Source organism: Genypterus blacodes, unplaced genomic scaffold, assembly GCF_046128005.1.
Source record: "Genypterus blacodes isolate CSIRO-AG114 ecotype Tasmania unplaced genomic scaffold, CSIRO-AGI_Gbla_v1 ptg000052l_1, whole genome shotgun sequence".
Classification (NCBI taxonomy): Eukaryota; Metazoa; Chordata; class Actinopteri; order Ophidiiformes; family Ophidiidae; genus Genypterus; species Genypterus blacodes.
Window position 1 is genome coordinate 612,740 of NW_027466864.1, and position 27,629 is coordinate 640,368.

Genomic DNA, 27,629 nt, shown 5'->3' on the forward strand with positions numbered 1-27,629 from the left:
TTCACTGATTGGCCTTGGTCACTACAGCTTCACACACGTGTACACACACAAATACTTCTGCACCATAGTGATTGCATGTCCTTGTGTGATCTCCATTGGCAAAAGGTAGCAATCTGAGGATAACCTTCTTTCTTTGTCTCATCTCCTTGCTGGATCTCCATGGATAAATAAAAAAAATTACCCCTCCACCCACAAAACCGTCTCTGCCCATCTTCCACTGTAAACTGAACATCTTCACGTCATCTCAACCCCTTACATTGTGACTTGAGCTATCTTTGTGTTCCTTTGCACAGAGTGGAGGGGAAGAGAGACGAGGATGAGAAGAAAACAACTTCAGGATGAGTGATACGGGAAACAATTGAAGAAAGTGGAGGGCAACAAAAGACCGACACAACTAAGACAAAGGGAATAATCAGAGGGCTACAATAAGAGCAAAATATAAAAGGCAACAGTGACAGCAGAGGCAACTGTATTGACACTGCAGTGTACGGTGTTAAAAATGAGTGAGAGGCTGGGAGAGCAAGGCAGCAAGTCTATGCACACACTTTTTCCATTATGACGCACTAATTAATGGTGGTATTGTGGCGTCACCGTAGCCTCAGGGCTGACATACTTGTGTTTGATCATTATGTTCAGCTCCCAATCCAAGTTAATAAAATACAGTATACCTCAAAGATGTAACCAGTGACAGAAGCCGACCTTGAGAGAAGAGCCAGGCATTCATTGGAGAAAGGTCTTCCAAACCTGGCTTATAAGTATACAAAATTATAATTTAGCCAGAAGCCACATTTTTTCCCTCATCTGTTTGCCGCTCTTGTGCTGATTTGCTGTTGTTGTAACTGAGTTTTAGAGCAAACTTAACACTCCCTGCAGCTGCTGCACATTAGAACAAACCTTTCAACAGCTAAAGGAGGCAGAGGGAAGGCTTTTTCATGGCATTAGAATACCGAGTTGTTGAATAAACCCTTGACAAACAAAGAAAACAGAACGTACTGCTGTTGCGCTGAATAAAAATAGTGTGTTTTCATTCATTGACAGGAAAAGAGCAGGAACAAGAGGTTGACGACATGGAACAAGGGGTCAAAGCTGGATTCAACATAACAGAGCAACACACCCCACATTCACAACACGTGATAACCATCTTATGAGCCGAAGAGACAAAGACAATTGATTCAGATTCATTAATGGCAACACGGCTCGGCAACAACAGACAACAGTCTGAGTGGAAATACGTGTCACCAACCTGCAAGGCCTCTAAGAAGCGAAAGGAACCCAGCCGCCGTCCTCTGGGTACCAGACAGAAAGTTGAGTTGTAAAGCATCTCTCTGTAGTCGTACCTGCAGGATGAACACAAAAAGGAGGTCAGGTCATTATGGACTGATTAGACTGTTGATACGTTACAGCCGCCACTCAATTCCACAAAAGACAGATGTTGAAAATGGGGGTCGAGTGTAAAGGAAATATGAGGACACGGCAAAAAACAGTAAAAAAAAATAAATCAGTCTTTCTCAACACACACAATTGAAGGCAAACGTTTCTTCAGAGTGGATTCAGTGCATCAGAACAGAGAACTCGTCTCTTTTCAAACCATAGCATACCTGGAAAGTACAAGTACTCTGGTGGAGGGAAAAAAAGAATTGCATCCTTTGATCTAAACTCCACTCCCCCCCCCCATCAAGCTTTAAACCCCTTGCCCTCTCACCTGGACATTTCATTTCTCCTTTCTTCCCTCCATCCTTCCACTGCCATCCTCCAATCTAAGCCTCAGTCAGCACTTGCTTGGATTAAGGAGCTGCTTGGAATTCCTTCAGTGTCAATATTATACGTGTGAGTGTGTGCGTGTGTACGTGCAACCCGGTGTTTCTGTGTTGCCTGGTCATGTTTAAGACCGGGCTTAACAGAAGGTATCGCAGGAGTGTGGGATCTGCACTCATACATGCATATAAATGTGTGCTTTAAGCAAATCAACACGTAGATATGCAAATGTAAAGGTTAGTGAGAACGTGTCCGTCTATATCATGTGTGCCCAGAGGAGCCTGTGCTTAGGGGTGTGCCAGGGTTTATAGGCCTAAGGCTGCTCTCCTGGGTGTCCGTCTGAAAGGTGTACCATTGAGTATCGACGCTGAGCAACATTCCTCTCCCTTTGCAGCCCTACAACTCATCCACTTCAGCAATATGGCTCTCTGGCTCACCCAAGACACGGCAGGTCCACTTCATGCACTGAAAAATAACAGTTGCATACATAACGCATCTTATTTTCCTTGCCGTTGGATGAACTTTATGAACTAGAGTCATATATTACTTTTACAGTGGCTCACACTTAAAAAGGGATTTACATTTTGTTTTAAAGATCGGAAAAAAAGTCAAACGCAATGTAGTTACAAAAGCTTTCCTTTTTTTCTTGCACATTGCCAAAGGTAAGCCGTGATCTGAGAAATAGACCAAGAACAAGGTAATAACGTTTAGCACCGTTATCGTGCAGCTCCTTACATTCAATGTGTGAATTTATGTTAAGACTCTTGCTGGAGATTGCCTGCTTATAGTGCTGAATGTAAATTGTTATGCTACTAAGCACAACATACAGTATAGTGGCATAATGGATACAGATAATTCCCAGGGCATAGATTGTGAAGCGGGGATCTGCATGAGCGCATAAATCATTTTTAAAGCCCTCATACAGAGTAAAAGAGATCAAACAGTTGTAGCAAAAGCTGTAACGCATTTGTGGACTATAAAGTAAGAGCCAAGGCCTATAGATTTTAAGTATTAATCTAAAACCAATACCCTTATAGCTGACATCTGCCTATAACTGACACTCCACACAAGTTTCCATGCTGCAATGACAAAAATCTGATGTGGTTTTGTTGCGACAAATGAGTGCTGGCCAGATGTCAAGCAGACAACTTTTCAATTCATCTGTTAACAAGTGGTTTCATCAAATGTCATGATGTCAGGCCAGCTGCACACAGGCTCAAGCTTTTAAATTAATGGTGGGTATATGCATGATTGGACCGAGTGAAAACATGCTGACAACTTCAAACTCAAGTTTTTGGCAGTGGCTTTTTGGAACTAGAGGAATAATTGAACAAGATCTGTAATTCATGCATAGACTTTAGACTTAGGTCAGCTGGAAAAACTTCCAGTCCACTCATTATGGTCTGGCAAGCCAAGGACATTTTCTCTGGTTTGGGATATCACAAATGAGTTGAAATTGACTTGACTGAACCAGACTGTGTCACAAATCTTTTCATTTCCTGAACACAGCACTGCTCATTACAGCCACCGTCTAAAACACTGCTGATAGTTTGCCGATTGGTCTTGTTTGCTGTTGTCAAGTCTGCTTTAATTTTCCACGGTAACTTCATTAAGTGAAAATAGTCTTAACTTCTGAGAGGACAGAATTGATACGACTACAGCAACAATGAATTACATTTGAGTATTTATGCAAATGAAATGAAAAGCACCCTATGCAAATGTCAAAGCCCTGGATCTCATTTCTTTGGCAGGTTGGGAGGCAATTGTAGGAATGGTGCAGGTTGCAACTCTGGACAAGGAAACAGACAAACCGCTGCCCAATTATAGTAGTAAGATCACATCTGTTGTTTAAGTTACTAATCTGTTTTTTGTTTGTTTTAATGCTATATCATAAACTTGCTTTTTATTACATAGAGTGGATTCACTGTAAATCTGACCTTACCAGTGTGGCTGGATTATGTGAAAATGACGGGTTTTCTGTTAAATAACTACAAACTTTCTTGGGGAAAACCCTAAACCCTCACTGCTTAATATTGCCTCTCAAGTATATGCCAGTAGGGGACAGAATGGCCACAACTCAGATCAGAACCCGTTGGGAGTGTTCATGATTTCAATGGAATTCTAGTTCAGGTAGGCTAGCAATGTGTTGTTCCAGCAGCAGCAGCAGTGGCAGTAGTAAATTACGGTAATCAAAAGTCACTGCCAGATGGCTCTTCTCCAGTGACGAAACCGGCCAAGTGATTTTTGGATCAATTATGGCCAGGGGCAGGTATCAGAAGTAGAAAAAACTAAAGCACCAGTTGATATGATTGTGTATGACTCCGTCCTCCCCATTTTGCCTCACTTCACCAGTCCTGCTTCTACACCTCTGCCCATACCAGAACATTTTTCACACGCAACAACGATTTAGGGTTTCTATCAGGATGTATTGAGGATTTCTGCAAAGTCTATAAAAAGAAAAAGTACAATCTTTAGCTTTACAGCCCCCACATAAAGATTATCCTGAAACATCACAGCTTGAACTTTGTTTAATGTCTTTTTGCCCTGAAACGTCTCAACTAAGGTGCTTCTCTCAAGCACCCATTAGTTATTAACACACGGAAGTCAAGCGACAGTAAGACACAAAATATTAAGGTTAGCTATGTTGATGATAACTGTATGGCAGAACCCATTTACAGTTAGGTCATGGCAGTTAAAGAAGATTAATGGAAACAAAGACCATAAAAGGTACATTTAAGCTTGAAACAATCTATAGTAGTGTGCTATATAGGGCCATTATCAGTGTAGTACGTATCAGTAGGCTACTCTTCATAGTAGTGCTATAGGCTTTGGAGGCTTATAGAATAACCCTCACTAATCTCTTCCCTGCTGTGATCCATGCATCCATTATGACATCATGATCCCCGTTCTGTGTTGCGTCTCTGTCATGGATATAATAAGCTGTCATTAAGCACGACAACCAAATAAGCTGGCCAGAGGCAAGCACTGTAATGACTCGGACCCGTTTGCAGGCCTATAAAAAACAAAAGTATAGGTCCATATCTGCGCCTGGCTGGGTGTAAATCGCACATCCATCACACACACCGGCAGTGGAAACTTAAGAACAGACCAGATGTTCCTCGCCCTGCATACCTCCATGCTCCCCTACTCTTCCAGATGGCTGCCTGTGGGGAGGAGCAGTCTCACAGTGTGCTACTGCGTGTCACTGAGACTGAGGATGAGTGTTTCAAAAACATCTTCCCTATGAAGGATCTCCAGTTTTGGTGTGTATTTTGTATTATATATTATATATTATATACAGTATAAACTGTATCAGATTTTCATGCGCAAGCGTAAGTATTTAGCAGGAAAAAAACAGGAAATACAATATTTACTGTATGTCTCCAAGCAGTTAGTCATAAAGCAAAAAATGTCAAGAATTAGCTCCACGTGATCCAGCATTGTCCCACATTTTCAGTGCGCCAACATGCAGATGGCAGCTGGTGTGCAGCTCAGTCGCACAGCAGCAGGTTGGTTGTCAATGAATAGTCACATTATCAAAATATCGGCACAATGAAACAAAGTTACAGTTATTTGCCTCCTCATTAGTCTAAAAAATAATTAAAAGCAAAGCAGAATGTGTGTTTGAAAAGTATTTAGGTCATGTTTGTACTGCTGCTAAATGAGAACGACAGGAAATGTGTACTGAGTTGCAGAGAAATAAAAATGTACAAAGGGACATCTGTTGGCAATGCAGAAAGTACTGCTGTCCCCTTATGTGGACAGACATACTGAGCCCTAAAAGTCTACAACAGACTGGGACTGTGTTTCATTGAAGTATAATTTAAGTTTTCATTTAATCCTCTTTAAGAAATTAAACCAAATGACCAGATTGGTAGTTTTATTTTCCAACATTACTGATGGTATAACAGTCCCAGAGAACCAAGTTCCTTTGAGGCAGAGATTCAAGTAGAGCAGAGTTCAGATTGGCGTTTAAAAATAGTTTACTGAAGCTGAAGATCCTTGCTGATCTACACATCCCTGTTCTTCTACAAAATCTGTATGATGTATTAAAAGAACTGGCTGGCATAGTGTGAAAGTGAACAGCATTATATAAATAAATGAAGAATTCTATTCAAGTTTCCCAGTTCTGTTTTCCAGATCGTTTCCAGATTATCTTCAAATAAGGAGAGTCAAGTAACTAGTCTAACCTTACTGCCACAGTGCAGCGTGCAAGTGAAGCAGTACACAAAGCCTGAAAGTCAGAATTGTATGTGGTGGACACGAACACCACTACTTGAGCAACCACGCTGTTGACACATCCCGACCATTAAGATGCTTTTGGTAACAAACTTCCATCTACCAAAAAATGATAGTTCATTCATTTCACTGCTGTTTGTGTGGGAGTGGGAGACACAAAAATAGCTTGTAGGAGGATCTCTATTTTAACCATTTTCAACAGCTTTTTGAGAAAAGCTAATTCTATATTTGACAAGGACTATAATTAATATATTGTGTAGTCGGTATACTGAGTGACGACAAAAGACAAGATGCCAAAAATGGTCCCATAGATATTGTTCTGAACTGAGTTTGGTGAAAAGATTTGTTTGTGAATCCTGTTGCTGAAGTAAGTAAGTAAATCTGATCACAACCCCTTTCCATCCACCACAGTTTAGTACAGGGTCTGACAAAGGGGTTGCCAATTAGGCTCAGTCATGGGTTACTTTTTCCATCTCTGCTCAATGGGAGTTTAAAGCAGCTTTACAGGTATAGTATGTCAGAGACGCATGGCTCAGCCTGAAAATTGGACCCTGATTTAGAAGTTATCACTATGGGGAAAGATTGGACAGTCTGTATTATTGGACAGAGTAGGCCAGAGAGCGACCAGATGGAGAGGGAGGTCACAGTTTCAGGTCAAATTCTATTAGAATTTCCAAATGAAGCACAGTTCAGTCAAATAATTAAGTTTATATTTGGTATTCCTCATTTAGCAATGCTTTATTATGAAATGTGTCAACTCTCACCACGGCAAGCATGGAAATATACAAATGTCCGGCTACAACATCTCCATTATGTTATAAATAACTTGAGAAATGTTGGCATGCTGCAAATCTCAAGAGTTTTGACTGAGGTGTAGGCAGGCAGTGGTACGTGAAGTGCATTCATGCAACAACATCCTCTACATTACAGGCTAAAGACCAAACTGGTAAAAGTCTGTCTTTACAATTTTTCTATGTTTCCTATAGTTAACAATGGTCTAAAGGGAGCAGAATCCGAACTATGACTTCTGATTCAATGCTTGGAGAAATTTATCATATTGTCCTTATTCACTCAGATGTAATTTAGTGATTTATAAACCAAATGGAAAAGAAACTGTATCTAATCATTTAATTGATACAGTATATAACCTATATCTAATAATATTGCGTGAAAGCAACACTGTGCAATTCACAGTGATCAAACAGAAAAAGAATAACAAGATGCGAGTGGAGTGGAGGAAAGAAAAAAAAGATTAACCAGTCTCCTAGCAACAAGAAATAGATGGTGTGAAAAAGAAATGCATGGCTCACTCTGTGCCCAGAGACTCCGAAGAACAGTCAAAGTGTTTGTCTTCAATAAAATGGGTAAGGGACCACACACATCCACAATGCAACTCAGAGACGGATGCACAATGACAAGTTTGAAGTACTCGCAGGTATTCTCTCCCCTCGCCCAAACTATTTTTTTTTTAGGACCGGCTGCAGTCCACCGTGGCCCAAACTGACAAGCCGTCTCCTTTTATTCATTCATGAATATGAAATAATGCATCGTCGCAGCACTGTGGTGTGGCACTTTTCTGACCCATGGTAGGTGCAGCCGGAATAAAAGATGCTGACCTACATTCATGCAGAACAAACACGATTACTGCCGCTTGTTATTAATATGACACTACTCCAAGGGACAATTTAAAGTGAAACTCTGGCAGTTTTGCAACATTTCATGATTTTCAGATCACTGATGTCTGAAATAGGTCACTAACAGTATTTAATATAGAATGTACAGCATTCTTACAGGTAGCTTACCGGGTCCACTGTCCTTTCATTGGAACCTTATGGAACTATTATTTCAACAGCAACGTTAGGAACAACAGTTATAAAAGCTAGACAAATGTTGTGGATTCCCAAAAAGGATGGCAAGATGTTATAATGTCTTACCTAGCACCTAAAAAGTAAATTCAAGCACTCTAAATTTGCATAGAAAACGGCCTGAATTGCCAAATATTCAATGCCCACATTTCATAGCAGAGCCATCCCTTTATTTAGTCACAAGGAGGATCCTCAACAAAGAGAACTGTGTTTACATATGATTCACTTCAGAAAGGGGAATCAATGCAGCACTAGTGTTGTCCCAGTCTCTCAAACCTCTCCTATTCTTTACCGACTTCATTTCTCATTTACTGCTTCCTCTTTGCTGTTACGTTTGAGCCAAGTTGATGGGCCTTTTGCCGTTGCCAGGTCCATGAGTTCAAGCCAAAGGAATTTCAGCCTGAAAGGGAACAAGTGAAAGTGAGTGTCATCAGACGAGAAAGGGAAAGAGGGAAAAACAGCAGCTGACAGCCACACACTGCATCTGAGGCGCACACAACCAGAACCACACATGGCGAGAGTGTCACATACAACACAAACGAAGACAGAGCCTCATCTTCGTCTCAACGCTCTTCAAACAGTCATGAATTCACCAGACACTTGCCAGGCCCTCATAGATTCAGGCTTTGTTTGTCCTATGAAGACAGCACTCCAGGAGGTAGACGTGTATGACATAGAACACATAGGAAGGGAAAACCATCCTAATTCTCTCTCTCACACACACTATCAAACTTAAATGAACACCACTGGGCTGAAGCCTAAGGGCCAATCAAATAGATCTGCCTATGATGTAGGTTTCTCACACACACACACACACACACACACACACACCACAAAGGGTTAATTAGCCAAAGAGATAGATATTACACAGCGGAGGGGCCTCTGGTTTTGGAGGACTGCATTCGATTTGTAAAGAGCGATCCCTGAGGAATGTGGAAACATTAGACATTAGCTGTGGTTTTACAGCTAGATTAGTACGCCAGACCTACTGCACCATCTTGCCAACAGAGAGCTTTCTGACTTAGTATGCGCTTGTGTTTGCCTCACTGCTTGGAACTATGGATTTGTGTAAATGTCAAGTGTGTCTTCATATATGTGGATACATCCAGCATAGCTATGTGCCACAAGATTCAAATTACAAAGAGACATCTACACCGGGGAAGCAAGGCGATCAATAGGGAATCACTTCAACAGTTGCAGATAACACAATTTGGTGGTCAGGATAACTGGAGGACCAGGACAGTAACTTATCTAGATTTATGGAGCTTAAAATACAGAGTGGCTTTAGGATGGAAGCTTCCAGATTAATGGCCAATAGAGTAGTGAAGCTAGAATGAGCTTCACTACTCTACTCTTCACTACTTTAGCTTGTGCTTAACAGTGGAGTTAGTATTGACTATTTTTCCTGCAGCCATGATGGATGAGTAACGTTTTGATGTAATGGAGCTGGCCAACACTTCCTTCAGGCTAAAAACAGAATGGATAGCACCAGAGCTGCAGGGAAATGAAACTATAATTGTAAAATAACATGCTTTTGGTCAGAGGCGTTGGTAAAACGATCTGTTTACATCTTCGCGCAACCATGGTGATGCTTCACTACACCTGTAGGATCAGTCTGCAGGCAAATATCTCCAGGCTATAAATGAGACAATAGACAGAGTGAGCTGTATATATATCACATATTCAAGGTTGCCACTTAAAGCTGTAGCTTTTCAAGTTGATATGTGAATTGCTACATAAGCCATCAATTGCATAACCAGTGCTTGAGCACTATTTGGCTCAATTGTGGCTGTTAGCGATTAAGTTCCACTGCAGATAAAACAGGGTTGTTGTCTAATAGATCATAAGGCAAAAGAAAAATCAGTAGCAGCGGTAAAACTGGAGTAATTTCAATTCTAAGAGCTGGATTGAGGTAAAACTAAATGGACTAGATCTCATTTCACTTGAATCTCTCTGTTTGTTTTGGGTACAGATTATAAACAGCTGCTGAGATTGTTTAACATTTTTTGAGAGAGACGACACTTTCCAAACATTACGAGAACTGACATTGCTGCTTAATAGGCTTTCGGAAACGCTCTCTGTTCCAAGTCAATGCTGTGAAGAGTGCTTTTATTTGGGAAAACAACCTTTATTCCTCTCCACATGGCACATGTGGCATACTCATCTTCCTCTGGTTAATGAGTTCAAAGAGAGCTTTATAAAACATTTACAGACAGGCTGCAGGGGGTCTTGAGCTCCATGATAGTTCTGCATGACCCCAGGTTAGTACTCCTAATTACCATGCTTTAAATTTTCTATCACCCTTATTTCCCATATTCTCCATCCATCTCACCAATGTAAAGATCTCTTAATGAAATTAGCTAAATGCTAACCTAGACGCAAACAAACTTAGACCATAGCTTTCATATTCATCAAAATCCATCCCTATACTGTGTCATAAAAGATCGACTGAATTTTACCGAATGCTAAGGTGTTTGAAGGAACGGTCCTGTGGAAATCTAATCAGCAGTTTATCATCCATCAGCCTGATGAGGTCGATGAGAGCCGTGCTTTGAACTGCTCTCTGGGTACCATAAACCAGAACAAGGGATTCTTGGAGATAATGGAATGACCGTTAATGGAACAGCCATTAGAGCTGGAATGTCAGGGCTGACTTGTAAAGTCCAGGAGCATAAAGATGTCAGATCAGACAGGTCAGGTCAAACTATTTGACTCCGGTGACCAAAGAGAGGCTCTCCGTCTCTGTCAATCGCTTCAGATGATTGCACAGGAATCCCAATCCGACTTTCCAAATAGCATATTAGAACAGCGTGATAAAGCTTTTATCTTTTCCTTTATACATCTCATCTCAGATATAATAAAATTGTCCGTATCAGTATTTCTCAAAACCCCACACTGGTTGCAGGCCTAATCCAGTGCCCACATAAGAAAACGAAAGATGTAAATGCTAAAAAACAATCGTAACACTCTCAGTAACTTTATCACATCAGGGACAAAGAGGGAAGTTGAGCATATGAATGGTAGCCGTCCCTGACTCAAAGGAATGCCGTGAGCCCGTCAGTGGCCGGCTTCCCGGAGAAGATAGGGCTTCGCTGGTGTGGCGGTTGCAATGTCTGCTCTACAGGATAGATAAGTCCAGGTGAAGAATGCCTCTGTTCCTGAGCCAAGTAGTGAAGGATGGAGAAAGAGATAGGGGGATTTCTGGAGGTAGACAGTTGTGGAGAGGAGAGGGGGATTGAAAGACGTAGAGGTGGAGGAGAGGCAGTGAGGCAAAGATCAATGTCTGGGAGCGGGAGAAAGAGGGAGATGGACTTGGGACAATAATCTAAAAAACAACAAATGGGATGTAAACAGGCTGAATACTGATCAAAATAAGGGAAAAAGACACAATTGACTGAAATAAAATGGTAATTATCCCTTGGTGTGTATTAAAACGACTGTCAATGAGGGAAGCATTTCTAATTAATTTGTTTTGTTTTTTGAAAGGGTGAAAATTGCCAGCTCGCATTTTCTTACCAAAGTACATTTGTTTGCCACCAGTGGAACAGTAAATGGGCCTGTGGGCTGTGTGTGTTCTGATCCAATATCCTTCATGCCAGGAGAGGGATTACGTGTAACTGCTGAGGCTGGGATCTAGACCGTGTATTTTGAAGTATTTCATCTTTGTGTGTGTGGGCCGGTGTGAGTTGGTTGTACGACAAGACGGCCTCTTGCAACTGTTGCAGGAGGGAGTAGGCAACAATTCTATATTCATGTCAGTAAACAGGACATCCCTGTACATGAATCACACACTCTTTTTCAGTAGATGGGCAGCTGAATTTGGCAGCATTTAAGACATACCACATGGTGTCCTCATTGGCAGTCAGTCAGCTTTTAAAGGTATTGGGGATGTGAAATAAGCTCTTGTAGATGGGAGCAAAGCCCATGTAAAGTAATGAGAGGAGCAGCTCCATTCTGCTGCTGAGAGTAAATTAGTGTCTCGCCAAGTCGAGCCGCCAAAAACCGAGTGTAAACACAGTCTTTTCACTCTCAAGAGGGAAAAGATGATTACCTCACAATTACCAGACCACAGAGGAGCGAGGCACTATGGCCCCAGTGACAGAAAGAGAGATTACAGGGTGGCACAGCGGCACAAGTGATGATGGGGATTGGGAAAAATACTGCACTTCATCTGGAAGGATACACAAAATTGCAACAACAAGCAGAAATTTGTGGCACTTGGCAACGCGTCTGAAAATGAAAGATGAGGGGGGAAACGCTTTGTTTGTTGCATGTCTGCTGCCGAGTCGAGCAATCTTTGCCCTCCCGGCAATGAGACTTCATCCAAAGTGATGAACTGTCCAGAGAAGCACGCAACAGGTTTATATTCAATCTCAAATTCAAATTGAAAACATGTCTGATGGCCACATGCACTCACTTTGAGTGAGTCACACCGCGTCTTCCCAGCAGTGGGGGACTTTCACTGACCTGCTTGGGAGCAACTGTACAAACATTCCTGTGTTTCAGTCATGACCATCAAGGCTTTAAAAAAACCATAAGCCAGATTTGCCATTTGAGGCTACCTAGACATGCTCAGGTTTGAACCCATCCAATAAACCCACACACGCTAATGTGATGACGGGAGGGCACGGTGAGCTGATCCTACACTGATACCACAGTGTATTACACACACGCCACTGAAGCACAACACACTCTTAGCCGCAATATGTGAGATCCTACCGAGAGCATTTTAGCCTTTTCATTTCAGCTTAATGATTTATGCATGACTAAGTTAGATTTGTGAAAAGATGAAATGTAATGAAAACTACAGAAAAGGTTTAAAAGAAATAGGAAGACTTGGAACTGCTGGCAAATACTCTCCGGCAAATAGGATCACAGGGGCTGTAATGTAACCATCTCTCTCTTTGCACACGTCTTCACCTGTGCTGCCTGTGCTGCTTAATTACAAAGCCTATAAAGGGTCTATAGAAGGTAGATGTAGGGGGTTAATACCAAGCCAGCCCAAGTGATTGATATTATGCAGCAACGTAGCAACTAGAATGCATTGTTCTATGCTTCTTTGCATTGTGGTCTCCCAGGTAGCTCATTTTAATGGAGGAGCACTGAGACTTTAACTTGACAAAGCCCTGTACTGAGGCTGGTGTAATTCCTTCCTTTGCATGTCATAGCCCACCAGATGGTGGAGAAATGACTGCTGCACGCCATCACTAACCTCTCAATGTTAGTGAGGACGAGTTCTCCTGATCTCGGCGGAGTGGAGATAGCACAACCTCAGTCTCTGGAGCAGCTAAATTCCTCTGTATCCTTACAGACACACTGGCCCAGAACAAAGCTTTATCGTCAGTTAATGAATTTTGCGGACAGCCGCGCACGCTGCTGCGGGCAGGTTATTAGTTTGAACAGCGGGAAAGATCAAAGTCACACTTCCTGCCTTGCCCTCTAGTCGTGACCTCGCAAGGGGGAGTCACAGATTTCACCATGGTGAGAGAGGCGACTGGCTGGAGGAGTTTTAGCTAAAGTTTGGCCAATGTAGAGAAACGTTGCATTTCTTGCTAAAGGGTGACGATTGGCAATACATGACAAGCCTCAATGCTAACCACACTATAGACGCATTACTATAGTCAATTAAATATCTCCGGCTTAATTTGTGTACTTTTGTATACGAGATGAAGCAAACTGTGTTTGCAATCACTGATGTATGAATTATCGTCTTCTGCACAGATTCATCAGCAAAGGTTCCCCGAGTTTGTTTAATTTGCAACCAAAAAGCAAAAAAAAAAAGGAAAGAAGGCAGTCAAGCAAACTCTGAAATCACATGAAAAAATGTGAGTCTGGCAGCAATTCTAGAGAAATCAGTGGAAACCACAGAAATACATACAGTATAATTTGGCAACATGCTACGAAATGAACTGCAAAACCTGCAGATGGTAGGATGGTGGGTAACACTGCAACATTGTGTGTACTGCAGCTTCCCTTCCCACTGGAGAACTTATCTGATAAAGTGGAGTCCAAAGAGGACAGGCAGAGATGACTTATCTGTGTGTGTTTGTTTGTGCCAGTGATATCTGATGATCCAAGTCACTACAAACCACGTCACACAGAGCCTGGTAATGTGTCAGCAGGGCCAGATTTGGTTACATGGACATAGCAACACAAAGTTCCACAATGTGATGGCGGCCCAGGAAAACTCATCTTTCAGATACAAACACAATAGATGCAGTTCTCCATGATAAACTAGACCCTTCTGCAAATTAATGATAAATACTTATTATTGCACCGTAACCCCATCATTCCAAAAGTATTAATGATTGCTTGTTACATGATGATTCTATTGTATACAATTAAGTCACCAAAATAGATCTTAAATTGATTCCAACTGATTTCATGAGCACAATCTTGTTCATCTCCATTCCTACAGTTTCTTGAGTTTACTTCTCATTTCTTTCACTCGTTCCACACTAACCCTCTCGGATCGACTTTATTTGGTAGCAACATCTTGGTTCGGTCTGTCAAGGAGCAAGGCAATGTGCGAGAGAAATGCTCATCCTGGAAAGGACCACACTCCTTGCGTGGCACGTGGACACCCCCTTTCCTTATTCCTCTCTCCCAGCATTCCAAGTGGAATACATCACCTGCACATGGCTGCCAAGGACATGAGATACATCATCCTGTCAGGACAGGAGCAGAGATAGAGAGGGAGAAAGGCAAACAAATGGCACTGCCCTCCGTCCCGGACAACTGGCTTGCGGCAAAAAGGGAAGGAAAGCCTGCAACCACTCAACAATATTCTCAGGAAACACATGAAAATGACCATTATTAATGAAAAAGGAGAAATATAATCCAACTGGGCTTCAAGGCGGTCACACTGCGCTTATTTAAACAAGGGGTCAAGTCAACGGGCCCAACTATATCATTGTAAATTTTAATTAAAGCCTAAGAAGATGTGATCTTTCATGGTAATACCTTCTGCTCTCCTAAGACCTCAGCTCTCTATAAATCCTGACAGTGAAAAATGAGATGGTAATCAATCAAGATGTGGTGGTGGATCCTTCTGGGAAACAAGCTCTCAGTATTTTGCAGGATGTAACATGCGATATGCCTGCATACAACACATGCCGGACCACCACTAGTGTGCTTCACCTGACCAAAAGTTTGCAAATTATCACATCAGCAAAACACACACATACACCGGCAGGTCAACGCAGCATGCATTCACTTATTAGGACACGCTTATTAGGTCATAACACGACAGAGATTATTGGACCGTGCAGTGTTTTTAAGAACAAGTCTCAACGGGCACAAATTAAGATATTTAATTAATATTTAATGAGTACTGAAAAAATCTTTGCCTGGCGATTATTCGTCGTGTTTCAAATCTGTTCAGTTGAAAGTGACAAAGACGACACAGACATCGTTTGACATTCTGTTCCGGTCATGGGGCTTGATGCAAACCAGTGGTGTTGTGGGTAAACAGGTCGGGCTTGACCACACTAGGTCACCCCGGCACACTTCACAGTCTCGTAAATATCAGTACTCCTAAGCAATGAGGTTATGGAATTTACAGACAGGCCAGAGTCGAGCGACGGAGGCACATATGACAGGGAAATGTAAGAATGACGCAGGACATGTGATACCCTGGGTGCTCAATTATCTGGTCTACGCCTCCATTGCCATCATTCGTCATAAGCTCTAGAAATATGCATAGCCTGTAATCCCCAGGGAACCATCATCCATCTAGTTTAGATGTGCACCCCCCTGAGCACAAGGCCGGGGGGCCATCCAACCTATGGACTAAATAAAACCCCTCTTAGAATGCGTGGCGTTCGTCATCCACACGATCCATCATCTGGTTGATAACGACATGTACTCTGAAGCAAAGGGATTATAAAAAGAAGGCTCTTTTTTTTATTACCATTGAAGAATCTTCCACGGGTGATAAGCAGTCATAATAACAATTTAGAAAACGGGTGGACGATGAATTGCAAACAGACCGAGTAAAAAGAAACGGTGAAGTATTGGATAATTTCCAGAGATAAAAAAAAGATTACGATTGAGGCACGAGGGTGGTTCAGTGAATTCTAATATTTCCTCGTCTATTGTCTATCCTCATTACAAAGGACAGATATCGGCGCTCAGAAATATGAGACTTATTCCCAAAGAAGAGCTCATCTCATCACTTATTGTTATCAAGTGTTCCCCTGTGGCATGCAACCTGTTTACAGCCTCTGAGACAAAGCTACGGGAAATGAACAGCCAGTGGGAAATGAAGCTGGGATTTATTCAGCACGTTGTCGTCTAACTGTCACTTCAATATTGGCAGTGTGATAGGAAACGGTACACTAATGACTTTAAGATGAGCATATTGGAAATAGACAAAGCATATATGTTGAATTAATTGTTTCCTCATATGCAAAGGATGGTTTATTAGATGCAAATGTAATTACAGAGGCTGTGAGTCCCTTAGAATGTTTCTCGTGTCAGGTGGAACACAGAAATGAATGTGAATCATTGGGAGCATTTTAGTTCCATTACGGTGTTTTTTTAAAACATACTAAATATGTTTGAAAATGTTCAACCCCATTTTAGAAGAATGTCAGTAAGGAAGTCAAGGAATCATGGTCGTTAGTGGACACTTCCATTTCTTTGCTATCATGTTTTTCGTTCCCCTGTTTAGCACCAAAGAGCAGGGAAAGGCACTTTGATACGGCCATTATGTCTGAGACACAAGCAACATGATGTGCTCTTTTATTGAGGGCACATGATGAGTGAAAAGGACTTGTATTCAAAAGACTTCAACAAAGTTAAATGGAGTTTAAAGTGGACCCTTTCCTTGGACAGGAAATCTATATTAAATTGTCAGCAAAACACATTTATCAACTTGTGCAGTTCTATAATAACCACTTGACTGACGCTTGTGTTTGGCGAGGGACTGGAATGATTGTTAATATTCTTATCTCATACACTTCATAATAAACCAGTGTTTCCTCTAGAATTGCAGAGGTCAGTCGAGCGAGATTTATAGCATAAAATGGATCAGAATATAAGAAATAATCCTTATTATCCCTATTGTCACACCAATCAGTACAATCTTCCCCTTATACGGTAGAGTGGGGAATAAAAAATTAAGGAATGCGGTGGCGTGCGAGCATCTCTCAAGTTTGAATCTTTCAGACCTGCCTGGAGTCTCTAAGCGCAGCACCGTGTGCACTACAGGCTCAAGTGTGTGTCAGTGAAAACAAGCTGCAAGTGTGTGTGTGTGTGTGTGTGTGTGTGTGTGTGTGTGTGTGTGTGTGTGTGTGTGTGTGTGTGTGTGTGTGTGTGTGTGCGTGTTAGATTCCCTTCATGCACAAAAAACAAGAAAAATCTTTCCACCAGAAAAAAGCAATCAAAATCAAAATTTTGTCTCTGTCTAGACATTTCATTCATCGTGTGATCTGGGCTGTCTTATATGTTCTAGGTGCTCTTATGGTATAAACTATATGTTGATGATATCATGTTTGGTAATATTTACTAGTGTTACTGTTGACATAAACATAAACAATTAGAATAGCCACATAATGTCATGTCATTATGTACATGCATGTTTAAAAATATCATATTTGTCAATGTCGCACAACTTACATTGAGACAATGTTTAAGACAGGAATAAAAAAAGCCTAGGCCCTACTTTAGGTCCAGGACAGAGTGAAAGTCCATACAGTACGTTATAGAACCCAGATGTTAAGCATTAGGCTCAATTTTTTTTTTTTTTTTTTTTTTTTTAAAGCTGACCAAAACTAGCCTAGAACAGCAAATCAAAAAATATTTGCTTTTCTTTTAACATGGCCATTCTAAAATTGTTGTGTGGTCATGTAAGTGTCATTCCTGGGTCTGTGCTGATGAAGACTCGACATATAATCTTTGCCGAGTGGTTTTGTGGTCTACCAGCCTCTTTCCCTGCCTGCTGTATGATCCAGCTGCTGCCAGTGAGTCCGGCAGCAGCAGCAGCAGCAGCAGCAGCTCGATGGATGACAGTCATAATTACAATATGGAAGCTCAGATGTCTGTTGTATTTAAATGAACAAAGCTTAATAAAAAGCTAACCAGTTTTCTCTTCTGTAATACTACAAGGCTGGTAATTCACCAGCGACTCCCTAAGCCTGCCATTTTCCCACAGCTCTATAGAGCCCCTGGCAGAAAGGACCCTTGGCTGGAGGCACTAGAGCTAGAAAATAAACACTTGAGACGACAAAGAAGTATATATCTGACCAAATAAGTAAGAAGCATGTACCTAACCTCAGTTTCCATGTACAGAAACAGTCAACATGACTTACAGAAAAGGCGCCCGGGCACATAGAGGCACTTGTAGTTAATGTGCAGGACCTCAGAGATCTGCCATGCTCCCCCAGCCATAATCATTTTCCACAAGCCCTGTACAGGCTGCATCCAGTTGGCTAACAGCCCTCTGCCAGGGGCTTTGGCCAGTACTAAGGATTAAAACCCTGTAAGTCTATAAATACACCTAGCAGACTAACGTCAGCGCCCGGCCAGTCATTGCAATCTCTATCCAACTGCTGGATGGTTGGCATGCGTTTTTCCTCGTTTCTCCGTCTTCTCCTGGATTTCTCCCTCTACCATTTTGTTTCTAGTGTCTCTCTGTGCTCCCGCATTTCCTCCCGCTCGCTCTTCCGTGCCTCTCCTTCTCCCCTCATCTCTCACTTGCTCTCCTACTCTCTCACTTGGCAGGGCCTCTTAATTGGAAACAAGCTGTGAGAGGGCTTTCAGTTTGAGGTTAAAATTGCATCTGCCCTTCCTCCTGTTGTATCCTTCCTGCTGTCTTTTGGCTGCGTTACAAGCTTGTACTTAATGGCTGTGTGCACATGTATGAAGGACAGACTGTGAGGGAGAAGAAAGCAACAACATTGAAAGGATATAACAAGACAACGAGATGTTGTTTACTTCCAAAACACAGAAGTAGACAAGCAATACTCATCACCCCTTCAAAGAAATACATGAAACCTACTAAACGGCCACCACAGAAACAGAAATTCAATCAGCCACAGGGAGAAGCACTTAATAGAAGCACATTGTTTACACATTTGATTGAACTTGAGTCTGTTATCTGAGCAGAGAAATTGCTTTACTAGCTCACAATTGGAAATCACTGTTTAAATAACTATTAAGTACAAACAAAAATTGCATTCAAGGCAATATTCTTTAAGTGGCTCATGTTCGCACACACACTCCATCAAAATCCTCCCTATATATATATATATATATATATATATATATATATATATATATATATATATATATGGAGTGAACAGCTGGGGAAAAGTGTCAACTATTACAGAGAAATTACATGGCCATTACATGGTCATTATCTTACAAGGCTACATTAAGTCTGTCACAACTTCCTTGTTGTCAGTAGAGGAGGATAGAGGGATTTGTTGCACAAAGAACTATAGCCGGGCACAGAATCTATTACTTCCACCCCGTTAGACAACAGACTGGACTGTCTGACCCATTGGGCTGCATAACAGGAAGGTGTATCACAGCTCGTTCATGCATACCTGCACAGAGAGTTCACAATGCAACAAACCACTGCTGCATGGCACTTTCATCAACATCAAACTGCTCCAGCATGAAACACAATATTTAACACAATTCAAACTGGCTCACATTAGATCTTAATGGTTAACACACTCATTTGCATGCTCTAAGTGCCTTTTCCCCACAGTTGACAGTATGCAACAAGAAGCTTACTCCATCTGGTTTGTTGTTTACAGCACAGTCAAAGTCAAATTTTAGAAAGTTGAATCATGACCCAAAAACAAATACTGATCTCCTTAGTAACCGACTTCCTTGACTACTCTCCCACCCACATCTCTGGCCTTTGTAAGACTCTCCCGATTGGAAGGCTGGGCACAACAAGGTGCCAGGCCATGGAGACGCAGCAGGCCTGGCTATGATTACCGCTTGAAAATAATGAAGTGTTTGGGGACAGATGAATCGACCCTGGCATGTTGTAATCATTTACATTCCCTTTAAACAGCAAAGCCTCCACACAACTAGCATTCTGAACAGACATAAAATGCAATTGTAGTGTTTTTATTGTCCATTGTAGGGGTGCCTGGAGACAAGGAAAACTAATGGTTCAATATGACCAATATAGTAAAAGAACCAGGATGGTTTCATTTGTGAAATCTGTTTCCCTGAACATGTGCAGATGCATAATTCATACCACAATGGGCCTCATTCATCAACTGTGTGTACATACAAATTCAATCTTAACCTGTTCATGAGAACAAATTAAGGGACATACCGGGGGGTAAAATATGCCCTCTATTTGATGCATGCACTCGAAAACACATTGACTATATTTTTCTCAAATCAAGCTGAGACCAAAGGGATTATATTTCTATGACACTGTCAATTTTCTTCCTCTTATCATCTTTCATGGCATCCATCCATCTATCCACTCTCTGGAACTGCTGAATTCCAACCCGATGCTTTGCATTCTACCCTAAAATGTGTTGCCTGTTATGGAGTTTTTGGGGCTTTTCCTTCCTGAATGCCATCTGAGTAGAACACACATCGATCTAGTTTAAGATCATGTGGGATTGATCAACAAATCCACCAGGGTACGACCAGAAGAAGGAATACATAAAGCCCAGTGACTCTGAATAGGTTTTGCTTTTCCATACACCTCTAGTCTCTGCCATTTTGGCTATAACATACACACACACACTTCAGACGAACAGCAGACAGTGATGAACAAACCAAAGTAGAAAATAGAAGTAACAACCCAATGTCTACTTTTTTCATTCACACATTACATTACATTACGATCATTTGGCAGACGCTTTTATCCAAAGCGACTTACATTACAGTTACCACCCTTCGCAGAGGGGGGAGCAATTGAGGGTTCGGTGCCTTGCTCAAGGGCACCTCGGCAGGGGCTCGAACCGGCAACCCTCCGGTTCCAAAGCGGAAGCTCTACCCACTGAGCCACTGCCTCCCTTCACACACATGCCAGGAGATAAATCAATCCAGAGCATGAGAGAGTGCTAAATGCCAACAATCATTTCTTTCAGCAAAGTTCAAATACTGAGGTTGGCATTACGGCCATCACAATCGCTTAGTTTCATAGTGGCATGTTGTGAAATGTTCCCAAACAGCCGTGTTTATGGCCTTTTCTCACTCTGACTCTCATCCATTTTGCCTTTACCTTCTGCAATATTGCTGAAAAATTAAAAGATTAATTTTGCCTTCAGGTTATAGTTCTGATGCCCCGCATCATACTGAGATAAATCTCTCCCTGGCAGTGCTTGGCAGCAAGCAGAGTGTTGGCAGGAAGCGGGAGAGAGACACAGACAAAAAATATTATTTAGATGAAACATGGAATCATTCTCTGAAGATTATATCTACCTAAAAGAGACAAACATGAGAATCCTCTGAGGATCAGCGGGTAACAAAATTAAAATATATTCAGCATATGATAGATCCACACACACACACCCCCCTCTCTCCTTCTCGCTGTAATCCTAACTGCAGTCAAATTTATAAGCCGACACCTCAACGGGCTATGAAATGGACTGTCCCCAAACTAAACGACACCCCAGCAAAGGGCTTACATGGCGGTCAGTAAGAGGAGGTGCTCTAACAATGAGGGGTTCACACACACAGGGGACACAGGGGGACAGGCCAGTCCTGGCTGATGTGGTTGGGTTTGTCTGGGAAATGACAGAGCAAATGGGGGCCAAAGTGACTTCCCCTTCCTGGCACCAGCTTTGTCCTTACTAATCCTCCCCACAGAGCCATAGTGACAAACACCAACCACATACAGTCTCTCCAGTAACAACACAGCACAGTGTGCTGGGACAGAAATGAATCCCGCTGGGGACAGACGCTTGTTTGCTCATCGGATGTGGGAACAGAAAGTCGGTGGCTTAACTGTAGTATTGGGTGATGATTATAGAGCAAGTTTTTGAGGCAACGGAGCTGCTAATTTCTGCATTTAATAGGACAAGAGACACACCTCTGGGACATCATTATTGAGTCTAATTTAACTTCTTGCTGTTGAGGAAGTGTTTTAAAGCTTGACTACTGGCTCAAGTGCTCACATACACACAGAGACAGAGAGAGAGAGAGAGAGAGAGAGAGAGAGAGAGAGAGAGAGAGAGAGAGAGAGAGAGAGAGAGAGAGAGAGAGAGAGAGAGAGAGAGAGAGAGAGAGAGAGAGCATCATCTGAATTATATCAATACAACTACACTTGTGTCTAACATTAATGAAATGAAGTCTCATTTACAGGCTCTTGCTGTTGAATTGAACAGATGTGCACACAAAGAGTTATAACAGAAAACGTACATGATGCACGGGATACAAAACTCTTGGTTCCAAAAAAGACGGCATCATCAGGAAGCAAAAATGCAGTAACAAAAACATAAAACACACTGATAAGTTCTATCAAAAATGGCAACCATTTCTTTCTTACTTCACAGATCTACAGGCTATGCCAGACCAGTGTAAAAAACCTGAACACCGAATAGTTTCTTTTTATTTTCTATCCTAGAAGGGCCAGGACGGGGTTGTATGAATGTGGGGTTGTGTGACTGCTGGGTTGTGTCGGGTCTTTCGGTGGGATTTCCTCTCTTTGTTTCTCTTACCTCTCCTTCTCTTCACCACAGCCTATGATGCGATTTGTAGTAGCCTACATTGCTGTTTGACATCCTCCTGTAAAAACTGTATCTAACCTATGAGATCATCGCATCAACATCAGCAGCCGTGGCTTCCTGCTGTTTCAATTTCAATCTACTTGCACCCCATATTGCCTTTTTTACCTCAGGGTCTACAAAAAGGTAAACAACAACAATAATACAACCTTCTTTCTTTCTCTTTATCTCTCTCTCCTTTTGCCCCTGTTTCTGTATATAAAATGATCTCCAAAATGTCCTATAACTGTATGCACACTGTCAAGTAAAATTTTTGCTTTGATAAAAACAAATACTAAAAGAAACAATTTAATGAATGTTGTTTAGGTTATGGACCTGATTAACCTATGCTGTACAAGAGACATAGGAAAATTTGAATGTAGAACAAATTAACCGATATGTGGCTACATACCTTTGATGGGGTGTTGTGAGGTCAATAGAAACAATTGAAAATCAAGACAAACACAGACCTGAACAGCAGCAGTGAGGCACTTATCAAACAGATATCAGAGACGGTTCCCTGCTGTAAAAACAACTGTTGGTTAGTCGGAATTACTCACTTGTCATACTCTGTGTTGTCTTTATCACAGCGTGCGTCCTTGTGCTTCTGCCAGTCCTTTCCATGCTTACAGGTAGTGAGGAGAACCACATCCTCGGAGTTGTGGACGTGATACAAAGCGTTCCTAGTGTCTGAACCTATTCCAGTTAAGTACCTCTTCCCCTTGAAAACGAGCACGTATTTCCTATACGGAGGGATAGAGTTGTGTTTCAGGTAGCCCCGATCCCCTCCTGTCCTGGGATGGTCTTTGGAAAAAAGAGGGATGGAGACGTCAAAGTTGGGCCGGAAGTTCTCCGTGCTGATGCTGGCCTTGGCCAACATGGCGAGGCCGATGTCAAAGCCGAGGTCTTCTGTGTAGTCGGGCCAGGTGCCTGAATACAAGTTGAAGATGATGTGGTTCCTGCCCCCGTTCCACAGAGGGAGACTCTGAACCTTTGCTTTCAGATTGTGTACATACTGAGGCGAGAGCTGGTCCCGGTCCAGCGTGTCCAAACCCAGGACAAAGAGACAAGCCTGTGCTGGGTCATGAGTAAAGAATCTGGACCCCTCAATGGAGGACAAAATGTTCTGATAACTCTCAGATATCTTCTCCCCCTTCTGCTGGGGGTAGATGTAAACTTTAAATCCGTTCCTCTTACACAAGGAGAAATCAAAACAGGAGTCCATCCTGCAGCGTTTCCCCGTGTAAACACCGGAATTGGCGTCCCTCTTCTGCCTTGGAGATATGTGTCCATTCTGTTCGTCGCCCTCATCTTCATCCCGGGAGCTGAACGGCTGTAGGGCTCCCGGGAAGCGACGCCATCGCGCCCCGGGGTGCGAACCGGCGAGGCTGCGGTCATCACGCCGATTGGGACCGCGTCTGGACAGCGGGACTTGGATCCCCCCGAAGCAAAACAGCAGAATGAGACACGCACCGGCGGAGAACAGGATTAAGTACCGTTTTTTGGCCTGCATGTGTCCTGCAGTCTGGGTTCAGACGCCTGGCGATAAATGGAAGAAGTATCCAAGTTTTGCTTTCACCACCTCCGACAGGGACGCTCCGCCATCTTCCCCTGGGCTGCGAGGATTGTGCGCTCACGGCTCCCACCTTCTGCTTCAGATGCCTTTCACAAGTCCGACAACTGATCCAACGCATGTGGACGATTTAAAGAGTTCATCCACCTGGTCTCCGTGTCAATACTTAACATTAACTTGCAGGTGTTCATTTAATAAAGCAGAGAGCATCGAAAGTGGCACCCTACTTTATTACCCTTGATATAAAGCGTCCATGTTACGTTCGTGGTCATCTAGTTTTTGGTAAATAGCAAACACCCGTGACTAATTTTGTACAAACTTGACTTTTTCTTGCCTGAACACTAACTATTGTCCCTCCTGGAAATTACCGACAGAGCGGGCAGAGGAGCCCCGAAACATTCAACATACCCATTCTACGACGTTGGCACATTTCTCTAGTTTAATAATCTATATAAAGATGTTGTATCATCGTAATTAAACGTGCTGCATCTCCTCGTCCAGTTTCTCCAGCTGGTTTAGCTAGCTAGCAAGTTACCTGGCTAGTTTGTGAGAAGTGTCCCAGTTAGCTTGTTAGCTAGGCGGTCGCATCAAAGTGGCTTTAGTTACAAGTAAACTGGAGCGCGAGGCAGTCACCATTCTCCCTCCAACAAGCTCACACACTCTCTTTAAACGTGCGGCGGTCGCTTCCTCGCTTTTCCTACACGACAGCGGGAGGAGGAAAATGTCTCCGCGGATTCCTTCATTCGCTGGAAGTGCTCAAGCGGTGGCTGCCACACAAAAACAAGAGGTAGGTTGCTTTGCTGTTCTCTCAGACTGCAAGCCAAGCAGCAGCGCTCAGCAGGCAGCAGCAGTCCCGGCAGCAGGACGGCTGCTGATGATGAGGTGACGTTCCTTACACCACGCAAACGGTGCGTTTACGTTTGTACTCCGTCGCGTCCCGGGCCGGGCGGGGCTTCCACTTCCAGTCGTATATACATATAAAGAAAAAGAAAGAGAAAGATAGTCCCCGCCCCCCCTCCCCCGCACACACTCCAACAAAGCGAGTGAGCTGAGATTCAAAGACAAGTCTCCTTACAAAATCTCAGCCAAGTTCAAGCTGTTTACATCCAGATACATGACTGAAGTAAAGTCTCTCAGAAAAACAATAACAAATATATATGTATAATTATTATATATATATAATTATGTTACATATATCATTGTAAACAAAGGTTTAAAGTTATAGATTTGCATGATTCTTACTTGAGCTTGTGAGTTAGGCAACACACACACACACACACACACACACACACACACTTAGATATGGCAAATTATGGAAAATGAATTGAGAAAAAATTCATTCGGAAATAGCAGAAATATTACTCGACACTCAGGCACCAAACTATATTATATTTTCTAATGTAGGTATTAGATGTGATATCACATGTTTTATAGGTTCCATTATTACAACAAGTTATAATGTTTTTCACACTTTACCTGTAACCCATCTTGACATTTTTATATATCAGCTTTAACAAACAGACACTTCTTTATGACTACACTGTTGGTCTGCTCATGAATTTATGTAGAATAACGATAATGAATAATTAAATAACATGCTGCTTCATAGCCAGGTCTGTTTCCAACCTGTGTTGCGTTTACACACAGCTGTTGTTGTGTGATGGACTAGCAGTGATTGTGCAGAAACAGAAGGCGCCAGTAGGAGGAAGAGGAGGAAGAGGAGAAGTGTGACTGCATGCGTTCCTCCGGAGCCTTGGAGTCAACATCCCATGAACGAATGATCAAAGCTATTCCATCTCTCTCTCCTTCTCTCCCCTTTATCCCTCCCACACCACTCTTTTCTCTTTCCCAGCCTTGTATTTGTTCTACCTCTTCCTCCTTTCAGCCCTTCTGCTGTTTTGTGTGTGCACTGATGGATGTTCCACAGTTTTTGCACTACAAACATTCAGATGTATATGCTTGTGCGACTGAATTGTAATGGAGGCCTCCTAAGATCGCACGTGTAATAATGGAATTCTACTATAGTATAGATACACTTTCGATTGGCTGACTTAGATGTTTCACTTCAAAATTTATAGCTGGATGTAGACAAATAAAACGCAAACAACTGAATTTCACAGATGAAAGGCTATTATTTGCAGTTTAATGAGGACGTGGTCATTTCTGGCTATAGATTTGGAGCAGCAGCAGCAGCAGCAGCAGGAGGATGAAGCAGCAGCAGCTCTCCCACTGGGTGATGCATCGCCGTGCTGCTATCTAATTTGGATGCTCCCAGGTCAGCATCAATCTCCAGAATAGATAAGCGACCAGTCAAGCAACTAAACACCCAAATAGAGAGTTATTAGTTCCATCTGAGAAGATTTGAGGTCATTCATTTGTTCCTTGTTAATAGCTGTAATGAAATGCAAATGTGTTTTTTTTATTCCACATGTCCGAATTTTTATTTCAGTTAAAAACAACCGTTTTCAAGACAACACTAAATACACACTAGAAATTTTGTAGTGAAATATATTAGTTTTGTCTGGATTTAGCTTATTTTGAAAAACGGACGCCACTTGTGTATCTTTGCGCTACCTTAGCCAAAATGCTGTTTCAATGTAATTACCATAAAGGCGAGAATAGACGTGCACTCAAAATGTAGGGGAGTTTTAAATGACGGCTGGCTTGATGGCATTTGACATTTGCGGGGGTAAAATGTTGCTTGTGCCCTATGTGTGTGTGTGTATGTGTGTGTAGCACATAACCTTGGGTGTGATAATTCAATGGGCGCCCCTGAGTGAGATTGACAGCCGAGGTGTGGAGGTTTATTCATCTGTGTTGAAGCTCCAATGCAAAAAAAAAAAAGCGTCACATCTGACTGTATGAGGATGAAAGTGGAATGAAAGGATAGTGTGATGAATAGATGTGTCACCTGGAGCCACTGTGAGGGGTTTAAGGGCACTGGGTCTTTTGGGAATGACAAACACGCATGGATATGTTCTTAAATCACAGATGCACTTGACCCCACAATACATTTCCAGATGTCCTTCATCACTTTAATAGGTCAGTTTCATGGGTCCATTTCAGTTGCTGCATCCTTTAGATGAATTCTGATGGTAACTGATGGAGGTATTCATCCAGGTTTGCTTTGAACTAAGCAGAGTTTCTAAATTCCGGGTCTAAACCTAAGGTTGAAGATCAATTTCTAATATCATTGTTTTAGTCATATGGTGTTCTTGTTTTGTAACACTTTTCCCCTGAAAACACATCATTTATTAATCATTCAACTCACTGTTTGAAGCTTTCCATCTCACTAAAACTTTCCAATATACTCCTTAAAGGCCTTTTCTGATGCTTTAAAGATAGTTTATTCTCTTTTGAATCTTGTGATGATGTCAATTCTTAGATTGATATCTGCAAAATACCAGGAGAGGCTGAACTTCTTCCAATCTGTAATAATTATTTCTATGCTGTGTTACAGTCATAAAAAACAGCCACATAAATTTGGCTGTCAGTGACAAAAAG

At 42.1% G+C, this 27,629-nt stretch overlaps 1 protein-coding gene across 1 annotated transcript in view; it reads right to left on the reverse strand.

Annotated features, from left to right (window-relative positions):
• Nucleotides 1-24,987, reverse strand: part of LOC143000917 (exostosin-1a-like) — a 33,709-nt gene extending 8,722 nt beyond the window's left edge. Inside the window, exons 1-2 of the mRNA XM_076150399.1 lie at nucleotides 23,113-24,987; nucleotides 1,244-1,337 (exon numbers count right to left, since the gene is read on the reverse strand). Of these exons, the coding sequence (XP_076006514.1) occupies nucleotides 1,244-1,337; nucleotides 23,113-24,065 (1,047 nt within the window). The 5' untranslated portion in view covers nucleotides 24,066-24,987. The remainder of the gene's footprint in view (nucleotides 1-1,243; nucleotides 1,338-23,112) is intronic.
• Nucleotides 24,988-27,629: the final 2,642 nt, after the last annotated feature.